Here is a 25785-nt window from a genome sequence, read left to right as displayed (position 1 = left end):
GGCATTGCTACTGCTACACCTTAAAGGATCAAGGGTCACAATGCCCTTCAGGTGATCCACTGGGGATGCAACATCGAAGAGAGTGTGCAAAGATGATCCACAGGACCACGATTTGCCTATCCCGTTGTTCGCAGCAGAAATTAACATCTTAGATTTTATAAATGGTTGCTGCCTGCTTGGTTCAAGTCACCTTGTCCTTGCGAGTCACAAAGGTGCGATTTGCACCTGCAAATTTCTTTGCCCTTCGGGTCACTAATTGGTACTTTGAAACAGTGAACTGGTACTGTAGTGAATCCTAATTTGTTTTAACGGGATAACAGGAGTTAGCTTAGCCGTAGGCTTGTAAACTCGTGCCCCTGTCACCCAGTGACTTTTAGCCTACTTAACTTGCTCTGTCTTAGTCCATTTAAATATTTATTTCCGTTAAGATGGCGGCCTTGTTTATAGTTAGGCCACTTGTTATGGGTTCTATTATCAGTGTCACTGCGCCAAGGCGTCAAGATCAAGCACGAAAGACAAACATACAGTAGGCATTCACACTTAGGGATTTTCCCTCTCTATACTTTCGAGGGATTGTTGATTTAATTGCCGTCCCAAGCATGCCTGTTATCTATTGTTATGAATAACACTTATGTCAGGGGACCTTGTAGATCTGTATAAATACAACACACTTTTAGACAGATAATCAGAGGGATTCCGATCAGAGGGCATCGCCACCATCACTGATACCGATGCTGCAGTCATCTTGACGCTGACCCAGTCTTCGTGTCCCAGCGGAGTCTGAGATAGAGACCTCATTCCAAGGTAACGAGGGTTGGGGTCTCCTCTCATGGACACGGCTTTGGCAGATTAGGTTTAACGAACCCAGCTCTCCTTTTAGGTAGGAGGTTAGACCTATTCTCCTTAGGGTATTAGGGCTTATTCCATCATATACATATACATATATTTCTTTCATATATTGCACAATGGTGGGGGTCTTTATACCAATGACTCTCTTCTTCACAATACTGTTGCTTGGTATATTCATTATCCTAATCATTGCAGTTCATGCAACTTATCACAAATTGCAGTTATGTTGAATAAAAACTATTATAACTTCACTGCATCTGTGTTATTGCCTTTGTTTGTATGAGACATAATAAATCTGTGAGAAAAGGGTAATTTCCGTTTAACCACGACAACCCTGAGAGATCTTACTTTGAGTCCATGCGTAAGCGACTGCTACAAATCAACTTTTACTATTGTGTTTCTGGTGAGGTACTGCTAGTAAGCCGGTAAGGTTTGGACAACAGTTACAACTAGTTGTAGGAAGAAACTTAGTCACCTACAAACGAAAGTACTGTCATCCTGAGACCATCAGTCTTGCACAGAGCAAGAGTCCAAACTACGACAGTACCTTTGTGAATCCAAAGTATACTTAATGTGACTCTATAGCACCTTTGCATGTATTCTCATCCAGTTAAATTCCAAAGAATATGTACTTCCGTTCATAAAGATTAAAAACGAAAACAATGCCTACCAAAATGCAGACAGCCAGACAGCATGAAGCAGAAACGACCTACATTGTGCCAAAAAACATTAACCATGAACTTGAGGTCTGTGTCAATTTACTGGAAACACTCTGCTGCTTACTAGCAGCTGACACTCTTAGACCTTTTGAAAGGCATCTGATAGACAGTCGTCATATTAAGAATGACAATCGGATTCAAAAGAATGCATTTTATCTTTCGTAATGCCAGCCAACAGGACAAAAGCAAATCATTCACAGATCCCATAGATCTGCTGCATTCTTTACATCCATTGACCCTCTATGTTACATCTACTAGGGCTGTGCCGTATCTGCTTCTACGTGGAACAGAATACATTCCCTTTTGAGAGGTATGTGACCTTCCTTTTGTTATCATATGAGGAGTCTATGATTTTCTTGGGACTGCCCTTTCACCATTTATGGTTGAAATAAAAGAGCCTCTCCTGGTGTGTTCTGTGGACTATGCTTGGGTTTTGCCTTATAAGCTTCTTCCTGAACCCCATTTCCTCGCTATTGAGTTGCAGGTGATCTTTCTAGGGTAAGATTACTGAAAAGACAATGAATTTCCTGGCACTACCCATTTACCACTTTAGGGTAATCTTCTAGATCCTTTATTGAGGGGTAGGAGGAATTTTCTTTGGAGATGTTGTATATTGTTCTGAGCGGACCTCACAGATCACTGAGTCAAATGTGATGTTGCATAGATTACTTTACTTTTACTTCACCACAATCCATTTCCTGGACTTGCTTGGTGACACCGGCATGAACGTCTCCCTGCACTATTTAAGAGCCAGGTGGCACTGATGCCACTGAAATGATTTTCACTGATGTGGACATCCACATGATCGATCCCATAGGAAACAGTTTGAACCGAAGAGAGTGAAAAAAATGACCCAGGACATTATGCGCAACAAATCCAGGTCACTACTAAAACCCTTTCCTTTTCTCAAGATAGCCTCACCATAAACCCATGGACTGACCCCTAGACTTTGCCCACCTGAGTCTCCAGCATCTGGGCCAAATGAGTATCACAATTCCAGGGGTGTCCCGTTTTTGTCTTTCTTTTATTCTTTGTACTTTTCCTTCTCTGCCCTCCCCTTACCCTTTTTACATCCTGATCTTCTTTACTCCTTTCCCTAGAGCTCGCTCCCTTTCCATTCTTCCCTTCTCTCCCCAAACCGCCCCCTCTTTTTCCTCTCATTTCCCCACTTTGTGGATAAACACTCATTGATGCATAATGCTATGGAGTTGTAATGCAGTTTTCTTTCTTTCTTCAATGATGCTGTCACGGATGATAAGATTGATATTACTGTTACCACTGTTCAAGGTCTTCCTTATATGCTCTCTCTTCTGTAAATGCTTGTGCTCTATCTGGCAGGGTTTCATCCTGCTTCGATCTTTGCCAGTAGCTCTTCCAGCCCCCCTCCACCTCCTGCCACTCTGAGATAGCTGTGGTCTCCACCTCTACTTTGCCCTCTTTACTTAGGGTTCTCACAGTGTTCTCTCTTGCCTAGGACTTCCTCCTGCCCCCTCCTGTCTAGCAATGCCCATCCTTACACCAGACTGTGGAAGGTGTCCCAGGCGCTAGCCTGCACAACCATTGATGAATGCCAGCTGGGACACGTGGACATTCACACATCACACTCCAGACTTCTAATGCCTGTGTACCCCTAAGGCAGTCTGCTTTCTAGTACCTCCCATTAATATTTCTGTCTGTATTGTTTTTCTCCCATTAGTCTCCTTTTTTGGCTCCAGTGGTTGCGTACTCTCTCCTATAGGCTATTGTCAGTCCTCCAGAGATGGCCCCGGACACTTGGGAAAATAAAGACCAGGCACTGACCGTTACATGCACAGTACATACCCTTACTAATTCCCACGTACACTACCTCCACCCAGACTGATACAGTACCAACGGCTATTTTTCTTGCCTACTGCTTCCTTTATAGAAGCCTCTCCCTGCCATTTGCCCAATCATTTACTCCTTTCCCGCCCTCATCCCACCTTCCCTGACCTCTGTGTTAATTCAGTCCCCCTTCTTTGGATTTGCTACAGGGGTCTGATAGGCCTCTGAGTGCATGGCCCGCAACTACTCTCACCCCACATCCCCTGAGCAGGGTCCACGCATGGCTTAACCCTCCGTCATGGCATTTCTACCCCTCATAATTGTTTTGCTCAATGCCTAGTGCAGTTCTCTAAAGCTGGATGGATGTGAAGGCCACTTTGCTTTCGCAAAAATCAGAGTTGGTTCCAAGGTAGTCAGTGTTAAGTCTGTTATACGCTCCTAATAGCCCCAAACTTACCTTTCTTTCCTACCTCTACAGACCACAGATCACTGACAGAGCTCAATTTCTCCTACGTTGTGATGGGAGGCTGGAACCTGGTATAGGACACCATACTGAATCATATGGGCCCCATAGACACATTCATTCAATAATAGGGATAGAACCCTCTTACGTGAGCTCTGTGAAAACCACAGATTATTTGATGTCTGGTGTCTTCGCCACCTGGAGCACTGAAAGGCACACAATCCCAGTTAGATTTTGTACTGGTATTGCACCCGGTCTCCTCAACAATTCGAGACTGCATTATTCTTGAGGGCTCCCTCCTGGATCATGCCACAGTATGAATAGCAGGGATGTGGAAATCCTATCGCCCGACGCCCGGGACATCTTGTTTGGGGTCAAGGGCAACAAGTTTTTATGTTTACTTTGTCCTTGGGACAAGTAGGCCCAACCCTCTGCAGCACAAACCCTTTGGCTGCCTGTTTACAGAGAGTGGAACTCTCTGCAGTTGAGGTAATGTGTTTCCAAAAGATAATGCTGTTCGAACTTGTATTTATGGTTCATTATTTGAAAGCCTTCATTATTAGGGTGAGTGCTGTAAATAAATGTTTTAAGGTCACACTTCACTACTGACGTTGGTTCCAGTACAAAAAACCCCAAAAAACGTGTATACACATGTTTGAAAAGTTTAGGCTATGAGGCTAAGTATAATGCTCCCAGAATGCTCTCTGATTAGATGCAAATGAAGTGTCATTTAGTAAAATGTGTTGATGCATGCTAGTATTTCCCAAAAATATTTCTAATGGAAAATCAGTGTAACCATTTTCAACACGATTATGGGAAGCATGAAAATAAACAAACACTGACAAAGCCAACTGATCTGACATATTTTTATAAGTCTTTTAGTTTCATCAATGCATGTCTTGTTTTGACATGGCTTTTGTAACACTTTATTGTTGTGGGAGCTACCAGGCCCTCAACATTGTAACAAACACTGGCAAAAAAAACCAAAAAGTTATTGAACTCTAAAAGCACACGTTGCCACCAGTGGCATAACAAAGTCCCCGCAGCCGCCCTCCAGGGGGGGCCTTCAGCACAGCACCTGCCCTGAGTGAGTCTGGAGAGGGGGCTCCTCCATGTTCTTTGCAAAGGGGCACCCTCCAGTTTCGTTAGGTCACTGATTGCCACTGTAGTTCCTGACACTGAACAAAACTACTTTGTGTGCCAATATGCTCCTTGTGGAAAAGCAGAATGCGATCACTCACAGTAAAGCCAGCTGAAAGAGAGAGAAATAGAAGTTTAATAAAAACAAAATGTCTTTGTTAACACCAGACCTAATTAGGGACCAAGACCCACATGTAGGTAGCTTTTTGCATGTCGCAAACAGCGACTTTCGCTGTTTGCGACGTGCAAAAAGCACATTGCGATGCACAAACCCAGTTTTGTGATTTGGTAACCTGATTACCGAATCGCAAAACGGGTTTGCGACTCGCAATTAGGAAGGGGTGTTCCCTTCCTAACTGCGACTCGCAGTGCAATGTAGGATTGTTTTGTGACCACGAACGCGGGCGCAAACCAATCGCAGTTTGCACCCATTTCAAATGGGTGCTAACACTTTCGCAAAAGGGAAGGGGTCCCCATGGGACCCCTTCCCCATTGTGAATGTCACTGTAAACATTTTTTCAGAGCAGGCAGTGGTCCTGAGGACCACTGCCTGCTCTGAGAAAATGAAACAAAAACGTTTCATTTTTCGTTTTTGTAATGCATCTCGTTTCTTTAAGGAAAACGGGCTGCATTACAACAAAAAAAAAAAAAATGCTTTATTGAAAAGCAGTCACAGACATGGTGGTCTGCTGTCTCCAGCAGGCCACCATCCCTGTGAGGGCCGCCATTCACAAGTGGGTCGCAAATTGCGACCCACCTCCATGATTATTCATGAGGTGGGCATTTGCGAAGCCCTTGCGAATCACAGATGGTGTCAGGGAAACAATCCTACATTCGGATTTGCAACTCTCAATTTGCGGGTCTCAAATCTGAACCTAACTACATGTGGCCCCAAATTCTTAAAGAAAGTCACAAAAGTGCACCCATGGTATATGTCGTACCCCTATAAAATATTTGTGAACTCTATTTTAGCATGGGTAAATACAATGTGTAGATTTGCTCATGTGAAAATCTATTGAGCATTTGCAAGTTCATTTTCCCTCCAGCCACTTTCTTCCCAACCCTGGAAGAAGTTCTAATTCTGCCATTGTCAGGAGTAAATGTCCAACCTTTCTTATTATGGGAAAATATTAGAGAGAAGCTGGTGAAAATCTTTAAAACATGCAGGTTAGTAGGTTTGCAGACTCTAAGGCATTCCAGGCCTGGAACTATTGCTTACTGCTTCCTCCAGCCCCAGTATGCAGATCTGCAGAAAGGTGGCAAAATAAGGAAATTGCTACAGTAGGGATTGAAACTGCAAGTATTCAAGCCCTATTATGGTAGTAGCCCTGGCATAATCAGAGAGGCTATTATCAGAGCTCTTACATAATGAGATTGCTGCCATAATTTGTCGCCACACTACATGGCACCAAAGGGACAAGTAGATCTTTTTACAGGACAAGTAGATTTGAGAAGCAACCTGTCCCCTGGACAAGTAGATATTTTAATAAATTCCACACCCCTGAATAGACACAGAATAAAACCTGTATAGAAGCCTTGGCATTTAAATGTAGCACGTTATAGGTCACCCCACGAAAAAAACATGATTGAAATCTCATATGGTTACTTGCCTAAAGGTCAACCAAGATTCTGATTCATCGGCTGAAACTTTATAGGCCAAACCCACTGTATGAGGCCAACTGATGAGGGACAATGCGCTGGCCAACAAACAGAGAGTGCAGCGGTAGTCTACTCTCCAGACTCCAGAGTAGTAACAAAAAATTAACATCCAAGGCGTAATTCTCTCTCTACAAACTTAAAGCTCATCACTGCGAACATGGAGAGCCGGCAGGTAGGCTTTTGCTGCACTTCAACAAAGGGAAGTCCTGATGGCCATCCCAGCCATCAGGAACGGGTGCATTTTCTAAGACCTGCAGGACATCCTAGATGCCTTCAGCGCTTGTTACACACAACTTTATAGCTCTGATATCCAAGGCGGTGAAGATCGGACAGAAGCTTTCTTTGGTAATATCAAACTGCTTGGCCTCGAAGAGTGCAGGTCTCTCCTGGAGGGGGAGATCACCAAGGAACAAGTGGACCCTGGCCATCTCCGACCTCCCATAAAATAAAGCCCTTGGAGAGGACAGATTTTAAGGAGAATTTTATCTCAGGGCTGGTTTGACACAGTGGATCATCTACACACCACAATCCAGAAAGAGGAACATACAGAGCCCATTTGAATAAAGCTGTGATCACAGTCCCACCAAAATTGGACAAGGACTCCCTGCTGTGTGACAATTACCATCCAATCTCTCTCCTAAACACAGACATTAAGATCCCAGTGAGCATTCTGGCTACTTGACTCTAGCGGGGTATCACAAGTCTGATACACGATGATACAACAGGTGGGATTTGTCCCGGGAAGATCTTCCTGTAACCACTGTAGCTCCCTGGCCCTCTACCGTATAGAATGGAGATATCTATTCCGAGCCCTCTGCTTAATGGACTTGGAGAAAAACTTCATCACAAAAGTCTGTTGGCTCTAAATTGTTCCTAATGCTCAAGTCAACTGCGTTGAGTTGCTGTCAGATACTTTCCCGGTGTGTAGAGATATTGTACAGGGTTTCCCTCTCTCAACCTTACCGTTCCTTCTGATTTTTGAATTTCCCGCAGTGGCTATCTGCCAATATTCCCAGATATCGAGCGGGTATACCCACCACAGTAGGGAAGCCCAACATCCTGATGTATGCGGACGACAATCTGCTCATGCTTACGGACATGGAAAGGTCACTCTGCTGTCCCGAGGTCTCCTCATATCTGGGTTCTTGGGGAACAGATTCAATTCAGACAAGAGTGAAGAGTTACCCATGTCACATGTCACGATGAAGGTGGCCATTACTGGAGCCAGTTTTAGTGGAAACAACGAAGACTCAAGTATTTCGGCATCTTTATCAACGGGGTCATGGCGGGAATGGTCTCAGGTAACCTAGATCCCCTCATTGCCAGAATAAATGCAGACTATCAGAAATTGACCCATCTCAATCTATCACTGTGGCAGAAAACACAGGCGGTGAACATGGAGATGGCCCGCCCTCGCTTCACCAACAACCTAGGAATGTTGCCTCTCCTTGTTCAGAACTCTATATTACGAGCACTGGAAAAGGGCATAAAATCCTTCACTTGGGGCGGCATGATGCCACAATAGTCCTTTTCCAAGCTGACAGCACATAAAAGGAGCGGCAAACTGGGGGCTTTTGCATAGAACATGATCATCATGCTCTGCACCAAGTGCACTTGCCTTACATTTGATCAGAGGGGACAACCCTCCCTTCTGGGTTCATGTGGAACGAGACAAGACTCAGAGCCCCCAGTCTAGATTCTCTAAACCACCACAAAACACCTTCTACAAGGATGTCTAACCCCATGGTGCAAACCTTGGTGAAGGTCTGGAACCACTCCCATAAGCTCTTATACAGTCTCGCTCATCTGCACCTAAAGGCACCCCATTGGAATCACAACACCATTCAGGTAGGTGGTCGATCACTAGTGTGGAAAGAATAGAAAGCCGTGCGGATACTGGCTTTGGATGACATTGTTCAAGATGGGGAGATGAAAACCTCTGTCACCTTATAGGATGAGTTCCTCTTACCCCACTCACACCTATGGTGCTACTTGCAACAGCACTGCCTCCGTAGTACCTTGGGGACTAGACCATGGAGTATTCCAGCCTCCATTATCCAGCAATATTTGAACCTATGGGGAACCTATACAGGAGTCATGTCTGGGCTCTAGAATATGCTAGCTCAATATTTACACTCTCATCCAGTACTATTCCTCCTCTGTGCTTAGGGGCAGAATACTCTTCAGGTGCAGTACACATATTAAAGAGGTGGTAGAGGATTTAGACAGGGGGGCACACAAGGCCAGAATGAAATTCTGTCTCTTAAGAATGATCCAGAACTGGTATTGGACGCCACCGCAACTTGCTGCTTCGTGTCTCCTCCACCACTCACAATGTTGGAGACGTGCCCAGCCAAGACTGCAATGCGACAAATATCCTGTGTGACTGTCCTGCTATCTATCGCCTATGGTCCCAATAGGCAGCACTCTTGGCCTTGCAACAGAACTGCCCCTTTCGCTATCTAGAACTCCTGATGGAGGCAATGACTGCTGCCAAATTCTGTGTCGTCTGCCACTGGCAAACATCACACATGCCCACATAAGATGACCGGTAGACTGAAATGTACAAAGTGCCATCTTATGAGAATGCGGTTCATTGGCTACAGGACAACGTTGACCTGTTCATGCCCCAGGTCCCAGCCGCCCTGCCCAGGGCCACTTGCCTTGACTCTGCGAATTTTCTCTGTTCGCTACCTATGCCACATGATACTGTTGTGTTTAATACCTCTAATAGGGTGGAATGATGAGATGCACAGAATTAATTGGACCTGCACAATTCTGGCATCTGTTACATTTGACAATCTTTCTGTTGCTTCCACAGATTGCTCAGGGCCTGTTTCCGGTCCCCAGATTTGTTATTGCTGAGATGGTGGTCCTAATGTACCCAGTGAACAGTTGTAGTGATGACCTCATCATCCAATAAAATGATATCTAGAAAAAAAGTAACGCTACAGGGACTCCAAAACGATTTACATCATACATCCCTTGTGAATTAAGCAGTGGCAAAGTCAATAGATCATCTAATTCCCTTAAGATATAATGGGATTTCGATTTTGGTGGATGGGTTATCTGTCACCGCTGTGACGGAGTGACCCGTCTGCTAATATCTAAATCAGACCCAATGTCTTTTAACCATGTTGTACAGCACAGTGGCTGCGGTTCAGCATGGCTGAAGTTAGTTAGTGGCATGGCGTACAGTAGAGTGGCATAGAGGGCAGTGGCATAGAGTAGAATGACATGGAGTAGAGTGGTGGAGAGTGGAATGGCGTAGAGTGGAGTGGTATACAGTGGAGTGGAGTTGTGTGGAGTAGCATGGAATGGCGTAGAGTACAGTGGCATAGACTAGAGTGGTGAAGAGTAGTGTGGCGAAGAACAGAGTGGCGTAGCATAGAGGGGCATACTGTGGAGTAATGTAGAGTGGCGTAGAGTAGGTTGGCATAGAGTAAAGTGGTGCAGAGTGTAGTTGCACAGTGGCATTGTGTGGAGTAGAGTGGAGTGGCACAGAGTGGCTTGGAGTGGGATAAACTGGGGTGACATGGAGTGCAGTAGAGTGGTGTAGAGTGGAGATGCGTGGCGTGGCACAGAGTGGAAGTTCATAGAGTCGAGTGGTATAGAGTAGAACAGTGTAGAATAGAGTGCTGTAGAGTAGAGAGGCATAGAGTAAAGTGGGATAGAGTAGCGCGCACCAGAGAAAAGCACTGAGTAGCAAGGTGCAGAGTGGAGTGGCGTACAGTGAAGTGGGACTGAGTACCATAAAGTAGAGTGGCATACAGTGGAGTGGCATAGAGTGGCACTGTGAGTAGTGTAGTAGAGTGATGGGGTGTGGTGTATGGGGGGTTGAAACAGTGGCACAGAGTGGATTGGAGCAGAGTGGCATGGCATAGAGTGGAGTGGTGTGGAGTGACACAGAGTGGTGCAGTGTGAGGTGGCGTGGAGTAGCCTAGCATAGAGTACCTCTCAGTAGCATTTTGCGAAGTGGAGTAGTGTACTGTAGAGTGGGGTGGCGTGAAGTAGAGTAGCACAGAGAAGAGCGGAGCAGACTGGAGTGGCGTAGAGTCGAGTGGCGTAGACTAGAGTGACATGGCATAGAACAGAGTGCAGTGGCACAGAGTAGAGTGGAATGGCGTAGAGTGGAGAGACACAGAGTTGAGTGGCATAGAACAGAGTGGCACAGAATAAAGTGGCAGAGAGCAGAGCGGCATAGAACAGCACAGGGCATCTTGTAGTTGCATAGAATGTGTTCTGTGGAGTGAAGTGACAAACTAGAGTGGCACAGAGCAGAGTGGAATGGCATAGAGTAGAGTGGAGTGGCGTGGAGTAGAGTGGAGTGGCGTGGAGTAGAGTGGTGTAGAAAAGTACAGTTGAGGGTGGGAGTAAGTAAAGCGTCAATAAAGACGGCAAATATGGTGATAGCAACATAAAAAAGAAGCCATATAGCTGTGTTAAAAGTAGGAAAACACACTGCACGTCCAGGAATAATATTGCAACATGTATAAAATAGAAAATAAACTGTGCACTGCAAAAATACATGGAACAATGATGAAAAACAACACATGTACCTGATCTATGCTCCAGGGAGGAACTAACACAAGGAAGGAAGGGAAGCCTACAGGAGCTAAGAAGTCAAAGGACTGCAAGTGAGAGTGACGATGAAAACAACAAGCATGCTGTGGGCTGGCTATGAGTCCAATGAATTGTGCACAATACATCTGGCAAAGCAGCATATGCGCTCTATTGGCAAGATCTAAAAACAGGTTGCTCACATTTTCTTTTGATTTTGCTTTTTCAGGTTTACATATAAGCATCGAATTCTGCAAACATTCTAATGGAAACATACTTAGTATATTTTGCTAACACTGGGCACATTTCATTGATTTTAGAGGCAAGCTTTCAGTGGATGACATCGTTTTCTCATTTGTATAGATCCTACAGTTATACATTCTGAAGGTAATTCATGAAGAATGAACAATCTGTGTCTCTTAACAAGAAATAAACATGTCAACTGAATGTCATAGCCAGATCTCACATTAGTAACACGTTTAGTTATTTTATTGTGATACTATTTTACCTGTGACATACACGTTACCTAGACACCTCAGCTGGGTCATAAACCAGCTGACCTATCTTGTTAGGATCGAAAAAGTGACATGCAGATAGCACACAGATACCTCTGTATCAAGAACATACAGCTAAGCTATGTGACCTAACACTAGAGCCTGTAACGTGCAGAACATGCACTTTCCGTATCCCCACAGCCCTCTCAGCATGTGACTGAGGGTAGCTTTAAGTGGGGACACCTTTTTACTGACGAGTCGTTCTTTCAAACATTGTGCGCAATATGCACGAGCTGTCTGAGCAACTTAATTTAATTCTTCCCTACACACATGAGGCTCCGGAAGAAACTTGGGGGGCATCCATGTACACACCTCTGTAAGAGTAGAATGGATTCTGCTCTCATTGACCTCCAAATATTTGCCCATTTCAGCAACACTCTTCACCAACTAGCTTTCCAAATCTACATTGCTTCTAGGCGACAAGTTCACTTGCAAGTGACATGCTCAACCATGGCCATTTCCTGCAGTTTGTGCTGAGGAAACCACACAGCTCTATTCTAATGAAGACCTGGAATGCTACTCCCTCTCATGGAGTGACCGTGTGGCATGCTGCTGGCAGAGAATCTTTAGAACCTTTACTTTTCTGACTCAGTCGTTTGATTTTATAGGCAGAAATGTGTTACTGCCAATTGCAGGGATAAAATATATTTAACTTTGGCCACAGAAATGTAAACATTATATAGATGCCATTCCATCACAACATCTGCTATTCTGTTTTGCTTTGGCTGAGACATTTCCTGCCCAGCTCAACCTCACTCCCTCCTGTCCTCAATCACAGTCTCACCTCAAAATCAATTCAAACTCATGTTATTACAAACTGACATCATCTCATGGTCTCTTAAACCTATGCTCACCCTCGACCTCACACTTTACTTCAAAGTTAATCAGACTCGACACCACCTTAACTTCCTCGTCTCAGCCTCACCGTATTCTCCCTTAAACTGGGCTCCTTCAAGCCTCCCGCTCCTCACTTTACCTCTCGTTCCTCATTCGATCTCACTACTTTTCATCTCATCTCCTCCCATTCATGCCCGTTAGTGTTTACACATTTAGGCCTGTGTGAGCCAGGGATCGCTCGAAGATCTGCCTTCAGAGTCTCTGCTCTGTGTTCAAATTCTTTAACAAAATACTTCAGAGGTTGCCTCGCACAGTACTTCACTTTTCTGAATACTGCTGTGCTTTGGAGGACAATAACAAAACTTCAAAACAGCAACTTTTATGGGAGAATTCTTTAACAAAGTATCTCCATGAGAATTAGCAAGTCATAGAAACCAGTTTCCTAGGAGAACGAATTTGCAAAGGACCTGGTAAACTGAATGACAATATCCTAGACTTCTGCACACAAAAAATAATCACCTGTTTGCTTTCAATTTACATCTGTTTCAAATGAATAGTAACTTTAGTTTGGAACGCCATTTTCACCACTTTTTCCCAAGCAATTGTTCTAATTCCTTGTGAATATCAATGTTGCATCTGGTGTCCCGGGAACTGGACACAACATTCCAGATGATGCTTCCATAACTGGATACAATATGTCAGAGGTGAGCACCCTCAAGTGCACACACTACAATACACTAGAGGTGACACACTGAACTGAACATAACACTTAAGAAACCCAGAAATGGGCATTGTCCCTAAAACTGCACATAGAACGTCAGCTGACGCCTCCAACACTAGTCACAATACACAAAATGTAGTCTTTGGAACTCAATATATCAATCCTGATGTGGCCTCCAGCAGTCAACACAATAGCCATAACTGACTGCAATACTGGACATCATTTGTTAGATTAAGCTTTTAAAATTAGCAACATTGCAAGTGAGGCATCAACAATTAGATGCAGGCATAACGTAACCATTCATGCTGAATTTTGCACACCAACATTAGACATGAAAGCTAAAGGAATGGTGCTAAAAAATGCTCAAGAGCAAGAGAAGCATGCACTGAGCCTACTTGCATAGTAACTGTCTTGTTTACGTAAGAGAAGCAGAGTCTATTACACCACATAACAAACAATTTCAATTGCCTATACACAACATTAAATTCATACACCATCACTACCTACTCCACCCCCATATTGTATGCTTCCATCTGCACCATATGGTGCCAACTACACCCTCTAGTACCACTCACAGCCCCAGAAAGCTTTTTGGCTACATATCAAATGGCCCCTTGCACCCCAGAGATATGAGGATCAGACAGGAGTGCATCCCTGCCATCTGCCTTGTTACCCAGAGGGCACATTACCTTCTTACCTTCCCTTCACAAGCAACCAACACGAACACCATGATCCCAATCTACCTACTTACCACAAGTATCTTATCACCCCTATACCACCACTTTTTACTTAGGCTGACATCTATAGCTACCCCCATCACCACTTTTATACCACGAAATGAACTAGGGAGCAGAATGGCACAACCTGCAGAGTACCTTTCCATCATAACGTGTTTTGGGAGGGGAGCGGATTCTAAAGGCCCCTTTGATAATGAACGAGACTAGGCAATGAAAGAGGACTACCAATATCAAAGGGGCAAAGAAAGGAACTTGATGTCTAATGGCACTTTGATGATTCTCAACGTCTGAGCATGAATCAGGGAGGAGAAAAAATAAAATCACAAGAGCTAAGACTGACGTCATCTACAATGAGCTAGTGAGCATACACCATACAAGAGTTCCAGCACCTCTTGCTGAGAGTGAATGAAACTGAAAACCGGACCAGCAACCTAGCAATTGCAGACAAAATGCAGAGCACACGGTCTCTCAAATGAAGACATTAATTGCAGAAAGTCAAATGTGGTCTGGTCGAATTGGTACATTAGAACAACTGAAGAAATCTACTAATCTTTGGTCTCCAGAAAGGATGTAAAACTGACGCTAACTGTAATGTGTTTCTGGACACACATGGAATTTTCCTTGAAATGATGAAATGAGCAGACAATTTCATCCACGTCTAGTGCTCAGAAGGATATCCAGGGAAGGGGTGGCCGTGGATAGGCTTGTAACTGCCAGTCCCAAAGCTCCCATTCCTCCCAAAGCTCTCTACGGCTCTGAGATTTGTAATTTAATGTATTAATTAAGGAATGGGAGCAGGAATGGCTTGTGGGACAGGGAGATGAAAGCAAGCGGCATGGAGATACAGACAGTGAGAAGTGGAGTTGCAGACTTTATGATGGGAGGTGACAGGCAGTGAGACGTATTTTTGCTTTCAGACAGTTTGTCATACCAAATGGGTAATAACTGTTGCATCTATGCTGTGCCACCTTTTAATATCCAGATCAAGTTTACTGTACAGAAACATGAAATATGCTTATCAGAAAATTAATTTCACAATTTACTACATTTCAGTTAGAGGTTCAGTCTGCAGTTATCATTTGGTACCCTAAAGAACTGCTCACAGATTTGAGAAAGGAACACTCTTCAACAAGAAGAGGTCAAGACATCAGCTTTAGCTGCATTTACAAAACACATCTAATATATAACAAAAACTTGAATTACGGTTTCAACTTCACCAGTTGGATGTTTGCAGATGCTCTACTTAAAATTCAAATGTTATTCTCATATACTCACCTAAACTTATTAAATGGCCAAAAGAGAACAGCCATCTTGCTGACATCCCGGCAGCAAAACATTATCTTAAAGATTTTCAAGCAACCTCTCACTCCTCATAACTGCAAAGAAAAGAACAGGGATAACATTAGCAATTTGCAAGTAACCCAATAGCACAACAAGATTAGAGTCAAAAGATGTATGATGTGATACATTTAAAATCCTCCTGAAACACATATTTCAAAAGAGGATCACGCTCCTCTAATCATGAAAAATCTCAAATCTTTTGTGAGCTTGAGCTTCCCCTGTAAAACATGCAGATCCGCTTTGATTGTCTTGGGAAGTCGATCTAACCTACGATCAGACATTCAGGTGAACAAGTTATTTTTTTATTCTTATAAAATAATCACATATTATTTGTTTTCATACAGACAGGGGTGTGGAATTTATTAAAATATCTACTTGTCCATGGGACAGGTTGCTTCTTACATCTACTTGTTCTGTAAAAAAATTCTACTTGTCCCTTTGGTGCCATGTAGGGCAACAAATTATGGCAGCAATCTCATTATGTAAGAGCTCTGATAATAGCTGTGAGAAAGTAGCCTCTTCCTAGCATGGTTACCCCCACTTTTGGCCTGTTTGTGAGTGTGTGTCAGTGTGTTTTTACTGTGTCACTGGGATCCTGCTAGCCAGGACCCCAGTACTCATAGTTTGTGGCCTAATGTGTACCTGTGTAGTACCTAACTGTGCCACTGAGGCTCTGCTAATCAGAGCCTCAGTGCTTATGCTCTCTCTGCTTTTAAATGTGTCACTGTAGGCCAGTGACTTAATTTACCAATTTCAATTGGCACACTGGACCCCCCCCCCCTTATAAGTCCCTAGTATATGGTACCTAGGTACCCAGGGCATTGGGGTTCCAGGAGATCCATACAGGCTGCAGCATTTCTTTTGCCACCCGTAGGGAGCTCAGACAAACCCTTGCACAGGCCTGCCATTGCAGCCTGCGTGAAATAATGCACACGTTATTTCACAGCCATTTTCACTGCACTTAAGTAACTTATAAGTCACTTTTATGTCTAACCTTCACTTGCTGAAGGTTAGGTGCAAAGTTACTAAGTGTGAGGTCACCCTTGCACTAGCAAAGGTGCCGCCACATAGTTCAGGGCCATTTCCCCAGACTTTGTGAGTGCGGGGATGCCATTACATACATGCACTATGTTAGACCTGACAGCCTTAGGGTAGTCACCCCTAACTTTTTGCCTGCCTCCCTCCACTTTTTGGATACTGTTTTTGCTGGTTTTTAGACTCTGCGCACTTTACCACTGCTAACCAGTGCTAAAGTGCATATGCTCTCTCCCTTTAAACATGGTAACTTTGGATCATACCTGATTGAACTATTTAATCTACTTATAAGACCCTAGTAATGTGCACTACAGGTGCCTAGGGCCTGTAGATTAAATGCTACTAGTGGATCTGCAGCACTGGTTGTGCCACCCACTCAAGTAGCCCCCTTAACCTTGTCTCAGGCTTGCCATTGCAAGACCTGTGTGTGCAGTTTCACTGCCACCCCGACTTGGCATTTAAAAGTACTTGCCAAGCCTAGAACTCCCCTTTTTCTACATATAAGTCACCCCTAATGTGTGCCCTAGGTAACCCCTAGAGCAGGGTGCTGTGTAGGTAAAAGGCAGGACATGTACCTATGTAGCTATATGTCCTGGTAGTGTAAAACTCCTAAATTCGTTTTTACACTACTGTGAGGCCTGCTCCCTTCATAGGCTAACATTGGGGCTGCCCTCATACACTGTTGAAGTGGCAGCTGCTGATCTGAAAGGAGCAGGAAGGTCATATTTAGTATGGCCAGAATGGTAATACAAAATCCTTCTGACTGGTGAAGTCGGATTTAATATTACTATTCTAGAAATGCCACTTTTAGAAAGTGAGCATTTCTTTGCACTTAAATCTTTCTGTGCCTTACAATCCACATCTGGCTGGGCTTGGTTGACAGCTCCTTGTGCATTCACTCAGACACACCCCAAACACAGGGTACGCAGCCTCAATTGCATACATCTGCATTTTGAATGGGTCTTCCTGGGCTGGGAGGGTGGAGGGCCTGCTCTCACACAAAGGACTGCCACACCCCCTACTGGGACCCTGGCAGACAGGATTGAACTGAAAGGGGACCTGGTGCACTTCTTAGCCACTCTTTGAAGTCTCCCCCACTTCAAAGGCACATTTGGGTATAAAACAGGGCCTCTGCCCTACCTCATCATACACTTGCTGGAGAAGAAACCTGAACCAGAAACTACATCCTGCCAAGAAGAACTGCCTGGCTGCTCAAAGGACTCACCGGTCTGCTTTCTACAAAGGACTGCTGCCTTGCTGTTGCCCTGCTGCCTTGCTGAACTCTTGTCTGGCTGTGAAAGTGCTCTCCAAGGGCTTGGATAGAGCTTGCCTCCTGTTCCCTGAAGTCTCAGGACCAAAAAGACTTCTCTTTTTCACTTGGACGCTCCGTGCGCCGAACATTTCGACGCACAGCTTGTTACCCGGCGAGAAAAACGGCACACACCGGCGCTGATCGACGCGATGCTCTTGGGACGACCGAAAATCCAACGCACGGCTTCGCAAGGACAACGCCGCCCAACCTCTAGGGGAGAAATCGACGCGACGCCTGCCTTGAGATCGTAATTTCGACGCGCAGCCCCGCAGAACGACGTCTAGAGGAGAAATCGACGCGACGCCTGCCGTGAGATCGCAATTTCATCGCGCAGACCGACGCGCAGCCGGAGAACAAGCAGGAAAATCCACGCACAGACCCGGGACATCTGGTAATCCCCGCGATCCACAGAAAGAGACTGTCCGCGTGCCGGAAAACGACGCACGACTTCCCCGCGTGGAAAATAACGACGCAAGTCCGTGTGTGCTGGGGAGAAATCGACGCACACACCCTTTTTCCACGCACCTCTTCCTTTGTGGCCCTCTGAGGAGATTTTTCCACTCCAAACCAGGTACTTGTGCTTGAAAGAGACTTTGTTTATATTCTAAAGACTTAAGACACTTTATATCACTTTTCAGTGATATCTCTACAATTTCCCATTGTAACTTTATTCTTTTTGACCTACAATTATCCTGATAAATATTGTATATATTTTTCTAAACACTGTGTGGTGTATTTTTGTGGTGCTATATGGTGGTATTGTATGATTTATTGCACAAATACTTTACACATTGCCTTCTAAGTTAAGCCTGACTGCTCGTGCCAAGCTACCAGAGGGTGGGCACAGGATAATCTTGGATTGTGTGTGACTTACCCTGACTAGAGTGAGGGCTTTTGCTTGGACAGGGGGTAATCTGACTGCCAACCAAAAACCCCATTTCTAACACACTACATATAGGTCAATACCTATATGTAGCTTCACAATGGTAACTTGACGAATTTGGTCATGTAACATGTCTGAGATCATGGAATTGTCCCCCCATTCCAAATCAGGTATTGTGGAGCCAATTCCATGCATCCTGGGGGCTCCACCATGCACCCCCAGTACTGCCAAACCAGCTCTCTGAGGCTTGCACTGCAGCTACAGCCACCTCACAGACAGGGTTCTGCCCTCCTGGGGTCTGGGGGCAAGGAAGGCAGAACAAAGCATTTCCTCTGAGAGCAGGGTGTTAACCCTCTCCCTTTGGAAATAGGTGTTACAGGCTGGGGAGGAGTAGCCTCCCCCGCCTCTAGAAATGCTTTGAAGGGCACAAATGGTGCCCTCCCTGCATAAACCAGGCTACACCGGTTCAGGGACCCCTTCTCCCCTGCTCTGGTGGGAAACTGGACAAAGGAAAGGGGAGTGACCACTCTGTCCATCACCACCCCAGGGGTGGTGTCCAGAGCTCCTCCAGTGTGTCCCTGACTTCAGCTATCTTGCTTTGCAAGGAGTGGGGGCACTTTGGAGGGCTCTGAGTGGCCAGTGCCAGCAAGAGACGTCAGAGACCCCTCCTGATAGGCCCATACCTTATAAGGTAGCCAATCCCCTTCTCAGGGCTATTTAGGGTCTCTACTGTGGGTTCTCTTCAGATTCTGCTTTTAAGTTTCCTTCAGGAATCCTCTGCAACAACTTCAGACTCTTCTGACCTCAGATCAACCGCAGCCTGCTCCAGGAAACGCTGTAACTGCAACAAAGTGTCTACAAGAGACACTTTTCTTCAGCAACCTCAGCTCCAAATCAGCAACTGCAACAGTTTCCATGGTGTGCATGCTCTGGGGACTCCCCGTCTTCATCCTGCACCAGAAGAACCGAAGCAATCTCCCGTGGAGTGACGGGGTCACTCCCCTGCTACAAGCAAGCACCTTCCAAGGCGACGACTGGTACCCTGGTACTCCTCTCACAGCGATGAGCGTGCTCCTAAGGACACAGAGGGTGGACATCATCGACATAGACTGCCCTGAGGTCCTGCTGATGCAATTTGAAGGAGGTAAGAACTTGCCTTCCCAGAGAGCGACGGTACCCCTGTGTAATGCATCTTCTTCACCTCCTGAGGCCTCTGTGCATTCTTTGCAAAATTCCTTCGTGCACAGCCTGGCCCAGGTCCCCAACACTCCTTCCTGCACGCTCAACTCGCTGAGTTGTTCTCTGGCGGCGTGGGACCTTCTTTTGTTGTGCTGCATCAACCGCACTTTGCACTTCCTTTGAACCAGAGTCCTGCAGCTCCTGGGGGTGCTGGCTGGCATCCTGAGGGCTCTTTAAAGTGCTGAGAGCCCCCTCTTCCTCCTCACACAGAGTGAAGGCCCCCAGGTCCCTCCTGGGTCCATCCAGCGCCATTTTGATGCAAAACACACTTTTGATGTAGCCATGGCTTGTTGGCGCCTTCCAACACAAAATCTCATCTGCAACGATCTTCACGCTGTGGGACATCTTTTGCATCATGCAGGAACCCGCTGGCATCTTCCAAGGGTGCATTTCTGCAGACTTCAACTAACCAGGGACTCTTCTTTTGCACCCTCTTGTGGGTTGGCAGGGGCTCCTGTCCTTCCTGGAACTTCTTTTGACTTCTGGACTTGGTCCCCTTCCTTTGCAGGCAAAATCCCAAAAATGAGGTGTGGTGAGTCCTAAGGAAACTTGCAGTACTTTACTCCGGCTTCTCTGGGTTCTGGGGTGGGGTCATTTACTTACCTTTACTGTATTCTTACTCTCCCAGCGATTCTGCACACACTACACTTGTCTGGGGGGAATTCATTATTCACATTCCACATTCTTAGTATATAGTTTGTGTTGCCCCTAGAAGTATTTTCTGCCATTGCATTTTATAGTATTTCCTACTGTTTGCATTGTTCTATGACTATTTACTTGTCTAATTTTGGTGTCTAGTGTATATATTGTGTATAATACTTACCTCCAGAAGGAGTATTGTCTTTAAGATATTTTTGGTACTGTGTCACCCAAATAAACACCTTTATTTTTAGTAACACTGAATATTGTCTTTGCTTGTGTATAAGTACTGTGTAACTATAAGTGGTATTGAATGAGCTTTGCAGGTCTTAGTTCAGCCTAAGCTGCTCTGCTATAGCTACCTCTATCAGCCTAAGCTGCTAGAACACTACTACATTCACTAACAAGGGATAACTGGACCTGGTGTAAGGTGTAAGTACCCAAGGTACCCACTACAAACCAGGCCAGCCTCCTCCAATAGCCTCTCTGATTACACCAGGGCTACTACTATAGTAGGGCTTGAAAACTTACAATTCCAATCCCTACTATAGCAATTTCCTTTTTTTGCCACTTTTCCACAGATCTACGTATTGGGGCTGGAGGAAGCAGTAAGCAATAGTTCCAGGGCTGGAATGCCTGAGTCTGCAAACCTATTGACTTGTATGTTTTAAGGATTTTCACCAGCTCTTCTCTAATCTTTTCCCATAATGATAAAGGCTGTAAATGTACTCCTGACAATGGCAGAAGTAGATGTTCTTCCAGGGATTGGGGGAAAAAAGTGGTTTGAGGGAAAGTGAACTTGTAAACGCTCAGTAGATTTTCACATGAGCAAATCTACGCAGGCATATTTGCTCATGCTAAAATACAGTTCAAACATATTTTCTAGGAGTAAGATTTCCAGGTCTATTTCTGTGAGCTCTTGTGAATTCATGAAAGCCACTAATTCAAAGACATATACCATGGGTGCACTTTTGTGACTTTCTTCAAGAATTGGGTCCCTAATTAGGTCTGGCGTTAAAAATGACATTTTGTTTTTATTAAACTTCTATTTCTCTCTATAACTATCGACTGGCTTTACTGTGAGTGATCACATTCTGCTCTTCCAGAAGGAGCATATTGGCACACAAAGTAGTTTTGTTCAGTGCCAGGAACTATTAAGGCAATCAGTGGTGTAACAAAACTGGAGGGGGCCCCCTGCAAAGAACATGGAGCGCCATCCTCCCACCCCCTCACCCCCCAACTCAGAACAGGTGCTGACTGTGTTTGTTACAATGGGGAAGGCCTGGCAACTCCCACAACAATAAAGTGTTACCAAAGCCATGTCAAAGCAAGAAATGCATTGACAAAACCAAAAGACTCCAAAAAACATATCGGATCGGTTGACTTTGCCAATGCTTGTTTATTTTCATGCCTCCCATTATCGTGTTGAAAATGGCTGCAGAGATTTTCCATTAGGAATATTTTTGGGAAATACTAACATGCATCAACACATTTCACTAAATGACGCTTCAAAGAAATAGCACATAAAATGTCATAGCAGTATTTTCCTACTTGCATTTTTTTAAAACATTTTATTTTGAAAGCAAAGATTCATCACTCTTGCTCACAAGCTTCTGCAAATATTTGCATCTAATCAGAGAGCATTCTGGGAGCATTACAGTTAGCCTCATATTGTTAAACTTTTTTAACATGTTTGTACGCTTTTTTTTTTTTTTTACTAGAACCACTGTCAGTAGTGAAGTGTAACCTTTAAACGTTTATTCACAGTGCTCACCCTAATAATGAAGGCTTTTCATTAATGAACCATAAATACAAGTTTGAACAGCATTAACACACATATAATTTCAACTGCAGACAGTTTCCTTCTCTGTAAACTGGCAGCCAAAGGGTTTGTACTGCAGAAGTTTGGGCCTACTTGTCCCAAGGACAATATAAACATTAAGACTTGTTGCCCTTGACCCCAACAATATGTGTCGGGCGATAGGAATGCCACATCCCTGAATAGGTCACTCTGAGTAGGCCCCAAATGCCAATAAGACAGATGTTCAAAAAGGTAGGACATGTATGAATTTAGTGTTAAACATGACAATACTGTGACAATATCCTAAAAGCTAGTTCCACAGTAGTAGGGTTAGCTGTTTAATAGGAAAGCATTGCGATAATATTAATAATTTGTATAAGGTATCTCCACCTAGTAACCAGATCAAAAGTTCATTCTTGAACTTTTTAAAATTGTTATTACAAATCTAATTCATTGGTAAAGTCGAATTTGTAACAAATATTTTATAAAAGGTGCTTCTGAAAAAGTCACCCTTATCCTGCCTAAAGTCTCTAGAAGCCCACATGCCTGGCTTCCAACTGTTGCTCAGGAGCTGAATAGCTCTTTGATGAGGTACAAGCTGGCTGTGAAGAAAAGTTGACCTTTCTGTGACAGAATGGTCTGGGTCTGTGCCAAACCCTTGCATATCTTCGAAGAATGCCTACCCTCTCATTAGCAGATGTAGTTCTTACCTGGGCTTGACTCTCTTTTGTCTTCCTAGCAAGCCAGGCTCCAATCTCAGTGGGAAAGAAGCTAACCCCAGAACCATTTTTGAGTGACCACAGAGGAGTGGTTTCTCATTTCCCATGGCCACAATTCTAGGGTGGGCACAGGAGCTCAGCATGAGGATAAAATGTTCTGCTATCTTGGTTTTAGGTAGAGATGGGCACTGTGAGATTGTAGCAGTAGAGCACACAGGAACTGCTGCGAAATTGCGTAGGTTTACCCCTGAGAATTTTTTCCCTATTGGTTAGGGAGGGGCCAGGAGTCACCTCCACACACAAGCTAATGCCAAGCATAAATGTGGCACCCATTGCACCCAAAACTTTGTAAAACTACTGAACCTGTGGAAGAAAGAAGAAGGACTGCACCATCTATCGAGCCCTGGGAGCAGAACCCTAAGTGCTAGTCATGCCCCCACTTGTCAACAGGACTAAAAAATATACTCCAAGGGTCAGTTGGCTGGCCTCCTGTTAAGCTACAGGGACACAAAGGCTACAAGAAGCCCATTTTCCTGGAAGCTGACCACTTTCAACTGGACCTGTCTTGGATCCTGCTGATGGCTTCTGTGTAGTGAATCCTGAGTCTCAATTTCTGTTCCTGTGGTCCTGGAACACTTGACTGGTGTCATGGTGTACTCCTCCTGCCCAAACCTAAAAGCTGGGACTTAGAAACTTTTCCAAGAATTTTATCCTGCAAACCTGACAGAAGGCTTGTGCAAATGGCCAGGTCAATCTGATGGAGATTTGCCCCAGGACCAAAGATTTTGTTTGCTCTTGCTAAGAGCCTCTCCGCAGCAGCAAATCCGTTTCAGCAGGATGTTGCAGAGAAGATACCCAGCCTCGAGGAGTCCTGTTTGGCTACAGTTTATTCCACTGGAGGAATCCACGCTCCAAAAAAGTGACTAAGTCTGAAGGTAGAATCATCACTGGGAGAGAAGTCAAAAATATCCTGCCAGCGAGGAACCTTCCTTGGGCACAAATTTTTCCTGATCAGAGCTTTCCTGCCACATGTCAACACCTTCATCAGGACTTCATCTGATGGCTAGCTGGCCTCATGGAACCCATCTGTGCCAAAGCCTGCTGCCTTGCCCCGCGGAGGATTTTTTACTTTTTGTGACCATTTCAGAGATTAAGACAGACAGTAATACTTCTGAATGGGACAAACCTGGTCTCTGTATCTGATCCACACATTTGAATTTCCCCCACTGAGAGCTTTCCTGCCACAAGTCAAATGTTTCACTGGGACTTTGTTTAAATGGCTACACAGCCTCGTCAAATCCATCTCAGCCACAGCTGCTACCTTGCCCAGGTGAAGATTTTTAAACATCCAATTCAGAGAGTAAGGCAGACATAAAACTTCTGAAAGGGACAAACTTTGCCTCTAAATCCAACATACACCCAATCGTGGCCAGTATTAAACCTTATCTGTATCCTTTACCCGTCTAACATGACCAGTTGTTTGCAGATGGGGCTTAGCAGTTTTTTTTTTATTTAAAACTTTAAAAAATAATTTCTCCAGTTCCCCTTATCTGTTTTTTGTTGTTTGGATGTTATTTTGTTCATTAAAATATTTTTTATGTTTCCAAATTGGAGTGGGATTTTATTGTGTTGTATTTTTGACATTTTAACTGCTTTGGTACTTCTAAATGCTTTACAGTGTTTCTTTAGTTAAGACAGTCTGCTCTGTGCCATAGCCACCAAGGCTCGAGCTCAGGTTTAAATTGCTGAACCCTTTACTGGACCTACCAAGAACAGCACAATGATTGTATGTGGTGAACTAGCATTCACCCTAACCAATAATCCACATTCTCACACATTTCAAATCACATCACTGATGACATCACAGATCAGTGATGACATCATAGTTATATAGAGCATAGGGTTTCTGAGTTTACACATGTGGGTTGATAGCATGAAAATAGTGTAAGCTCTGGAGACAAGTGTAATTGTGCATTTTAGAAGTTATACAATGTAAAAGTAGGTTGTGGCTTACATATAAGGCCTGTTCTAAATGAAACATGAAAAGGCTAATGTTGTTGTTGACAATACATTGTCAATCAGTGGATATCTGGACATATGCCAAAGTGAAACATTTGTAAAACAGGAGTATATACAAAGTGTGTAAGGTGTGCATGTTTATTTCTAGAACTTCAGTAAAGATTTTGCAACAACGCAGATTAGTGAATACTGTCGAACGTAGGGTGTCCGATTTAGAAGTGGTTTATCTCATACTGGTGTTGTGAGCTTTGCTAAAGTTGTATGCCCATTGCCCCTCTCAGGAATGTGCATAGTGCAGCGTTTCTCAAACTGTGGGTCACGACCCACTGGTGGGTCACCAACCGATTTCCCCATGGGTTGAGAAAGAGCAATAAATAAATATTCCTTTATCTTTTGTATTTAACTTGCCACATTTGCTGTTCTTCGAAGACAGAGGTCAAATGTCAGGCTAGGTCTTCTGACAAATTGCTGCTTATTCTTTTAACATGAGGATTTGAATAGGATCAAAACGACCAAAGCACTTTTGATGATGCACAAATGATAAATATTTACTGAAACCCTATTTCCACACATTATCATTTGTGTGCTGTATAGTTTCATCAAGAATACTGTATGTCTGTGCAAATGTAATGGACTTTTCAATAAAAAATGTGCTGTAGGTAAATGACAGTGCGCTATCACACAATGCTTTAGTAATATATTTGCAACAGTGTGCTCCATAATGCACCACTAGCTACATACTACATACACCCTTA

General features: G+C 44.3%; 1 protein-coding gene across 1 annotated transcript in view; it reads right to left on the bottom strand.

Annotated features, from left to right (window-relative positions):
• The window catches only part of IFNAR2 (interferon alpha and beta receptor subunit 2), a 157477-nt gene that overhangs the window by 115528 nt on the left and 16164 nt on the right, over nt 1-25785 (bottom strand). The window contains exon 2 of the mRNA XM_069202454.1: nt 15318-15418. Coding sequence (XP_069058555.1) covers nt 15318-15363 — 46 coding nt within the window. The 5' untranslated portion in view covers nt 15364-15418. The remainder of the gene's footprint in view (nt 1-15317; nt 15419-25785) is intronic.

Source organism: Pleurodeles waltl, chromosome 8, assembly GCF_031143425.1.
Source record: "Pleurodeles waltl isolate 20211129_DDA chromosome 8, aPleWal1.hap1.20221129, whole genome shotgun sequence".
NCBI classification, from domain to species: Eukaryota; Metazoa; Chordata; class Amphibia; order Caudata; family Salamandridae; genus Pleurodeles; species Pleurodeles waltl.
The sequence above is the reverse complement of the archived record's forward strand: the minus strand, read 5'-3'. Positions and strand labels throughout refer to the sequence as shown.